Consider the following 8,699-nt stretch of genomic DNA (forward strand, 5'->3'; position numbering starts at 1 on the left):
TGCAGCCTTAAGAGGTTTGGGTTTTTATGATGCCTCTGGACTACTGTTTTTTAAAACCGATTTGCTGGCTCCGCAATATTAAAGTGCACCTTGTTTGTTCATTTTAGTAGTATTGTAACACTCTTTTTGCAACGCACCATATCAGGCAGTGAATCTTATTTATTGAGTCTGTGATCAGTTATGAAGCGCTGTGACACTCAACATCAGGGTACTAATGTAATGAGTCATATAAAAATGTTTCTTAGTTTGTTCGGTGCGCTCTCCCCCAGCACTGAAGTAGTGGGTATCAGTGCAAGTTGGGAAACAAGGAAAAGTGATAAGGTAATCACTAATGTGCGTAAAATATGGACAAAGAACTCACACCACTGGAAGGGCTGAGACGGAAAACCTCGCACAGATAACACACAGAGACAAAAACGACCTTGTGAAGAACTTAATTCAAATATTCGCGAAAATATCAGGAAGCAGCAGGAGAGAAATCCAACCTGCTTAATGCTCCCCTTATCAGTCTCAAGCATATCCCTTCCCTTTGTGTTCCTGTTCCAGAGCTATAACAAGATCTCACTTTCCACGCCCAGGCCTAGAATTATATCCGGCCCCGCACAATCAAACACCTGACAAGGCCCACTGTTCCAAGGCATTGATAAAGCCTTGCACCGGCATCCTGTCCGAAGCTGCTAAAACGGCTCAGAGGGTTGGGCGCCTGCTGCACAGGCCTGATGTGTGTAGGCCAGGACACTCGGGCCCCGTCTACATTCTGAATGTGTTCACAATAAAGAGTGCCAGTTGCTCAAGCTCCAAGAGACAAAGGGGTTTAGTGCTGTACTATATAGGTGATTAAAGTGCTTATTCGTGGCCTCGGTGTGCTACACGTTCCTGCCATTTAGCAGCAAATCAATGAGGGCGGTGTGGGGTTATGGGGGAGGGGTAGGTCAATTATTATTTGAGCAAGAATGTACAGTGAGTCTCTGGGCTGGAATAGAGTTTTCAAATATCCTGCCAAATTATTGTAATTTCAGTTTACTTGTTCAAAATATAATTTAATCCACATTGATATGTTCTTGTCCTGCTGTAACAACAACGGCACATTAAAGCCTCGCCGAACAAATGGCGGACACAGACTGGAGTCTTACTCATGGTGTGCTTGGAGCAATGCCCCCTACTGTACAGAGGGCTCGGGATAGGGGGGCAGTTTCTGAAGAGGGGATGCAATAAAATACACCCCACTAGCAACAAAGCAAACTCCTAACTTTAACTATATTTCCTTTTTATCGCTTTGTTTTCTCTTTATCAACTACTTAATCCAATTCATGTATTTCTGTTGAAGTAAATTTGTAATGTAATGACTTGTGATTAATCTTATATATTGTATATTGACACCTTTATTATTTTAATTAAACTTTTCCTGTACTTAAAAAATCCCTACACATTATGCAAGGCCTTCTTCAGGACGGAGTGTTGACAAAGGACCCAGAAAATAAATCTTACAGTGAAAATAGCGTGGGTGCAGTGGAGTGGGGCACTCTTTGTTGAGGGCCTGGAGAGTGAGGGTGGCTCAGCTTCTGAGCTGGACATGACCTGGCTCGTGCCTGCTGGACCTCGGATGACTGGCCCTGCGGCAGGGCAGGAGGGGTCCTTGGTGGCAGTCAGTGGAGGGATAGGAGGCTTGACGGTCCTTCCAGGTAGTAGAGGCAGCTGAATGCTCCCGGGCGGCTCATTTTTTGTGCATGGGGTAGACGAGGCAGCTATGTCTGGATACTGACTTTTATTATACAACTAAACTGCAACTCGACCTACTCTTCCTAACACGCATTCCAAGTCTGGTGGGTTGTAAGGCTGGTGAATGCAAAGATGGTTGCCCCCTATGAATGACTTATTACTGATTGTCAGCCATGCAGGACAGGGTTCGAAGTGCCATCAATATTTCACTCTTTTGCCTCTGAACAATGTAACTTGGGCATTCTGTAGCTGAGAATGATCTTCAGAAAACCTTGTAATGATGGAAGTGTTGACCTTGCTATACCTTTGTATTGTAACTGATTATGATAACTGTAAAGGTGCGCTATGTAAACTGCTTGCAAGCAGTATTAACTGTTCTCATGTACAGCACTCCGATACCCCTCGGGTCATCTGTCAGCTTTATAAATGTCTGATATAAAGTAAGAAATAAAGAAAAAAGTACATAGATGATCCTAAGATTGTGGGGAGAACTGAAAAATTGTCAGCCACTTGGCACACTCATCAACCAAACCACAACAAAAGCAGGCCTAACTCTGAAAATGACCACAGCATCACTCTCCCTTCCCCAGTCGTGTTTTGTATACGTTGTGTATGTAAGCTGCGTGTATTGTAGAGCCTGTGGGCGCTCTACTCAAAGGCAAAGCACATCCAAATTCCGCTCTTCCGAACAAGGCCTTTGCAGGCGACAGTGAACTCTGGGGCAAGCTGCTTACCGGACAGTGTGTGCAAGTCAGCGTCCGTCCTCTGACTGAGGAGTTCGTACTGGAAGCTCGTGATCTTCCGGCTAATGTCCAGCTGAGGCATGGCCTCGATAAATAGCGCCCCCTGCTCGGAGCTGAAGCAGTGCACCTTGCTGGGCCCGCCCTCGCCGTCGCGGAGCAGCAGCTTGAGTTCTCCAGTTTTTTCCAAATAAATATTGGCCCCGCGGGAGTCGGGGCTGAGCTTGATGCAGACGGTGTGGGGCCTGGCGGCGGCGGCCTGGGTGTTGGGCCGCAGGTTGACGATGAGCGCGCCGGTCGGGTACATCCAGCGGACGGAGCCGGCGGAGCAGCGCAGGTACACCTGCTCCACGTCCTTCCTGTGCGTCTCGTGCGTCAGTCCGCTGCGGAGAGAAGAGAAGAGACACGTTCAGAGGCGGGAGGCAACCAGGCGGGAACATGCTGGGGATGGGGGTAGAGGTCAACGGGGGAGTGAATGACAACAGAAAGGAGGAGGTGGGCAGAACAGAGCAATTTGAGGTATGAAAGAAGAAACAGGGGGGTAGTGATTGAAAAAAGGAAAACAGAGACAGGGAGTGGGGGGTTAACTGTATCAATCAAGTTCAGAAGTAGGGCAAACGGAAGAAGAAAAGGACTGGAAAAGGTGTTTGGGCCTTAAATGGAAAGCAGAAATAGAAAGAATAGGGTGAATGATAGGAAACAAGGTGGAAACAGAGCAGGATGGATAAACAGCAGAGCTGGCATCAATTCATTCATCAAGCCGAGACACTCAGCTGCAGTCACAACTGTGGTTTGGAAAAGACACGGACACGCTGGAAGTAAATATAGTGTTACTGGAAATCACAGCAGGCATTAGTCAATTTCCTGGAAGAACCTCGATTCTATTAACTACCAGCAGGGTACACGCTGTTTTTGAGCGAGCTGACATTTTTGGCCGCATTCATAAGTGATGACATTTGTAGTGGTGGCCTCGGGCGAATTATCTGGCTTTGCAAGCGAAAAATGAAAACTGGCCCCAAACACCAAGTGTTCATCACATGGTGATAATCACAAGGCGATAATGAGCTGAGAAAAAAAGCAACGGCAGAATGGATAGTAGGGAACATCGGACCCCCTCGATGTCCCCACCCGGCCCGTCACTCCCCACGCCACATGACATGCCAGTGCCGTAGAAGAAAGTTAGGCTTAGGCTGAGTGATTCATGTCAAGCACGGCATGACACGTGACTGACTCCGTTCCAGCCCATGTGTAGGGGGGATCCGAAGTGTCTGGAATCTCAACTTGCACCCGGTTCCACTCCAGTGACGCACTTCAGTTGTCCACATGTTCTATCTAAGTGCTACACATACAGTTTTGTAAATCACCGAAACATCACCTAGATCACTTCAGAGCGCTAAGATGTGACAATCATATGTTCGTCTAAGTTGGCTTTGTTTTCAGATCTCACATGAAAGGTGTTCAGCTATTGTGACATGGCAAGATGCAAAAATCAGAACCCGCTACACCCTGCCACCTCCGTGCAGAGCCCAGACAATTCCGGGTTCCACCACAGCCCATTCTGAACAGACTGTGGGCAGTCCTTTGCGTAACAAAATAATAAAGCGATCTATCTACATAACCTCAATCACAGTCCACAGCCCAAGCAAACTCCCAGAAAGACACAGAGCAAGGTGTTGAACGACGCCCACAGGCACAAGGTGTGCACAATAACCTGGATTACAAGCAGGGTGGGTTTGTACCGCCAGCTACAGTGCGCCATGTACACTACCATCACCGCTAATGCAACTGCTAGGAATCACAAATAACTAAAACCACCAACGAATACAATCAGCACCACCAACGCTGCTTTTACAGGCTCCCAAAAAACAAACACCACCAACAACCCGCCCCTTCATCTAACTACTACCATAACAATCAACAACCTAAAAAAACACTACAACCTAAAAAAACACGTTCAGAGGCAGGGAAACAACTAGACGGGGGACATGGTGGGGATGGGGTTAGAGGTCAGCGGTGAAGTAACCTGAAGGTTCTACAACCTAAAAAAACACTAGCAGCGGAGCACCAACCACCGAAGGAACCATAGCCACCACCACAATTACCACTACCAAAACTACATCCCCTACTGCCACGACGAGACCCATAAATATTGGAGCTACAGCCCCAAAAGCAGGTAATACCAACAATCTCTATTTAAACAACAACTCAGGAAAGTATCACAGTTCTGGCAAACGGTGGTAATGTTACATTCATTAACCTTGGAACAAGTCGAGGGGCGGCCGCACGCCGCAACCAGGTGTCATCAGTACCAGCACGACCCTACCCACCCTCCGCAATCTGAAAAGCCACATTCAATAAATAGCGAAAGAACACCCCAGGGGTATGATGTGAAGCGCATTGTCCCCACGTCTCGTCAATGGACACCTGTACACTCTCAAGCCCGCACCATCAATTATTTACAAGTTACACTTTATTCTAATTAAACCCATTCCGGTCTGACAAACACAGTGATCGGTACACAGGCTTCGCCCTCCCCCACTTTCCAATCCCAAATGGAGACAAGCTTGCTGAGGCAGGCAGACCGCTTAGGCCCCGCAAGAAAGAACCCAGTGGCCCATTATGAAATAAATCAGCGAGGCAAAGAGAGGAAAACACACTGCAGAGTGAACGAGTTCGCATCTCGACCTTTGACCCTGCCCAGGTGCCTCTGGACGTAATAGCTCACCGCGTGTGTGTCTGCACGGAGTCTCGAGTGCGCGCAAAGGCACAGCCCGATCACCTCGCTCGCGGTAAGGCTGTGTGCAAAGGGTCACCTTGCTGTGTACACAGTTATTTTATGTCATGCGTGCGCCCTCCCTGACCGCGTGCATGCCTGTGTGCCGACACGTCCTTGGGTCTCACATTTCTGATCGATATATCCGTCATATACATAAGTTCACAAAAATTCCTGCGCTGGACACGTTCGCCCACAGGGTTAAGTTACAGTAGGTTTGTAGCGAAGTACACAGTGCCGTCTTGTGTGGGTAAAAAGTGCTGCAGCAACAACTAATGTGGGAATGCATGAGCCACTTTATGTTACAGTATATGTACGGTTACTTTGTGGCATGCATGTAGTGGTAGGCATCTTACTGTGTATGTATGTTCGTATGCAGGGCCAGCTGTGTGTGTGAAATCACCCAAGTGTACGGATGTGCACACGTACAGCGTCATCGTGTGTATAACCATATGGTCAACAACATGTTTGAACTCGGTAATCTTACCACGCTGTGTGTATGTATTAATGGTCACCTTACTATGGGAGCATACACCAGGCTATTTTGGTGTGTGTGTGCGCGCACCCAAGGGATCCGTACTGTTTGTATGAGTGCAGTCATTGCCGCACTGTCACCCTGTGCGCGCCCACGAAGGATCCCCACAGTGAGTTCCTTCTCGGCTCACATGTCCACACAGGACTGCCTTGCTGTGCTTAAAATCATTTCAATGTGTTCATACGTGCACATGTTTGACTGTCTGCTACCACAGATCCAGGCTTTGCACATCCATGCATACAGGAACCTCGAGCGTGTGCACAACTCCCGAGAACTCACACACTGACGAGCAGCAAAGAGCGAGGACTGCCATCAGCAGGATGCGTGGTACCCAAGTGGTCGCGAGACTTTAATATTTCCAGCTGCGCGATGCTACAGTAATGCTGGAAGGGAATCAGAAACGTACCGACAGAGCTAGGTATATCGAGGCGAAAATGCAGTGGTACTAAAAGGCGTTTGAGTTCATAGTAGTACACTCCTGTTTATTTGACCGGTTAATCTTTTATGTTTTTCGACTTCTCTATAGAAGCCAGGTGCCTATAGCATACGTCACTCGGCCTCTCGCTTGATGTTCCCTCCAAAAAGTTCCCCTGTTGTTGGCAGGAAGAGGACGCAACCCGCAGGTGGATCGAGTTGCACAATAAGTCTCCTGACCCATGACACAAACAAGCGTTTCCTACTACAATACATGCCAAGGCAGTCCGCGAGCCATTCCTTCCACCTCTGCCCCCCATCCCCAGCTCTCAACGCAGCTTTCTGGTAAACCCTGCTCTTGTTGTTCCTGCTGCCGCTTTATATTTTAGTGGCACTGCAGTTCTGAAAGTTCCAAGCTCATTTCTTGAAACTGCCTCCCCGCGCATTGGAAGGCGCGGTACATTTAGAACAGGGACAGACCAGCTGAGAGACACTTACTCAAATCCCCCCTCCCCCCAGAGAGGTGTGGGGGGGCAACATCCCTTCCTTTGTGGAGAAAGGGTTAGCTCGGTGTTAAAAGGCAGAGATGTTTAACGTGCTACAAATGAGGGACGAGTTCTCACACAATCAATCACCCCTCTCTTCACAGCACAAGGACAGAGGGTTTTTTTTTGTTTGCCAGGGGAGGGGGCTAATGGTCACTCTTGGAATGTTAATCGCCCCTCCCCCTTACCGAGGCGAAGAGACATCGGATTCCAAGCTTTGGAGGGGGGGTGATATAACAAAGATTTACATTTCTGGAGACCTTTGTGTCCTTTTGGCTGCAAAGGAGCTGATAAGAATTCAAGTCATAAAAGAAAAAAAAGAAGGCGAAAAGTAATCGAAACTTTACGGTTAAAAAAAACACGCGTGCAAAGTCTGGGCGACTCGCAGTCGCTGCTGACGGAAGATCAGCTGCTCGCGACAGTTTTACAAGTCTGACCCCACCCATCCCCCAGCTATAAAGTTGTTTTTTTATTACAGAACAAGCTGCTGCCGAAATGCAGAAGTGTCTTCGTTTGAATAAGTATGTTAGTGTTTTTGAGAGGCAGCCAGTACCGGCAGTAATGCTGCTCTGGAAGCCGCCTGTTCCAAAAAGATTGCAAAAACATCCTTGTGAAGGGAACATTATATTGGGGGCGAGGGGTGGTGGGGGCTCCATAAGCAGAGGGGAAAGCGGCACCGTCAGATGACAGCGCAGCGGCACCGTTCCAGAGTCACACGGTGCAAGCTGTCCAGGGGGCATGCTGAATCTGATGTGCTCCGGGCGAAGTTTCAAGTGGTGCAACAGGTGTAGTGACTCCAGGACCCCGAGTCCATTCAACCCTGAATATTGCTATGTTTTACGAGTCAAGCAGCGGCTAGGGGGCATTTCCTTCTCTGCCCTCGGGCCCATGGCACACTGGTTCCGTTATTGGTCTGCTCGTCCTGGTCACTGGGTATCTGCGGGTGGCTGCGGGCCGGGAAAGTGTCAGCTGCTTCTGCCATGGCCTCCCACCCCATTCAATAACTGACACACATTTGTAATACCTCCAGGTTTTATCCAGTATGTCTCTGACCAACCCTCCCAGCGCAACAGTTCCTTTTATGTTAAAACACGTCATTTTGAGTAAATCGAGCACATTTTACATACTGCATTGGACCAGCTGGAATTACACAATCCGCAACGGTTGCCCGACCGCAGACCAGTTGCATCCCACTCCACAGCCACCACAGTCGCCCTCTGACCTCACCTGCCCTTCCAGTTGCACAGGTCGCTGGAGTGCTGGCCGGCGGTGCCCAGCAGCAGCCGCAGGATCAGTGCGCACAGCAGCACCGCGCCGCACATCTTCTGCCGCTGAGGGGCTTCGTGGCGCTGCACCGCCCAGGGGGTCACGCACCGCAAGACCAGACGCCCCACAGACCCGGTGCACGGGGAGCCGGGCAGCCCCGTGCCCTGCCCATCACTGGACAGCCGGCGGGCTCCGCACCTCCGCGCGCCGGCCCGTCACTCCGGGTTCTGCCGGTAGCCAAAAGTTGCCCTCTTGGATCCAAGGCTCCACTCCGGATCTCTCGCTCCACCTTAGGTCCGGCCGCTCCACCTCAGAACGCAAGGACCACGGAGGGTAGCGGTGTCCACCCTGCTCTGTATCACCTACTCCGCGCGCGCCGGGAGCCCGCACATTCCACCAGAGTCCAGCCCGTGCTATGAGCACCAGCCTCCTCGCACCAAGAGCCGCAGGAGCGTGGCCAGCCCCCAACCTCCTTGGAGACGCCCACTGCCGGCTCAGTACCGCCCCGGGCGTATCAGACTCCCGCCCACCTCCACAGGCCCCTCCCGCTCAACGCGCGAACCCTGGAGGAAGAGCAGCAGCGAGGGGACTCCCGGGACTGGGGGATACTTACACAGTCTGACATTACTACAAGTGTCCACAGAGCTGCAACAGGGGCGCGACCCTACACAGAGGAAAAAACAAGCATTTGCAATGCAATAGGTCTC

At 50.0% G+C, this 8,699-nt stretch overlaps 1 protein-coding gene across 1 annotated transcript in view; it reads right to left on the reverse strand.

Annotated features, from left to right (window-relative positions):
* Positions 1–8,425, reverse strand: part of METRNL (meteorin like, glial cell differentiation regulator) — a 28,403-nt gene extending 19,978 nt beyond the window's left edge. Inside the window, exons 1-2 of the mRNA XM_078654697.1 lie at positions 7,954–8,425; positions 2,454–2,842 (exon numbers count right to left, since the gene is read on the reverse strand). Of these exons, the coding sequence (XP_078510823.1) occupies positions 2,454–2,842; positions 7,954–8,048 (484 nt within the window). The 5' untranslated portion in view covers positions 8,049–8,425. The remainder of the gene's footprint in view (positions 1–2,453; positions 2,843–7,953) is intronic.
* Positions 8,426–8,699: the final 274 nt, after the last annotated feature.

Source organism: Lissotriton helveticus, chromosome 7, assembly GCF_964261635.1.
Source record: "Lissotriton helveticus chromosome 7, aLisHel1.1, whole genome shotgun sequence".
NCBI lineage: Eukaryota > Metazoa > Chordata > Amphibia > Caudata > Salamandridae > Lissotriton > Lissotriton helveticus.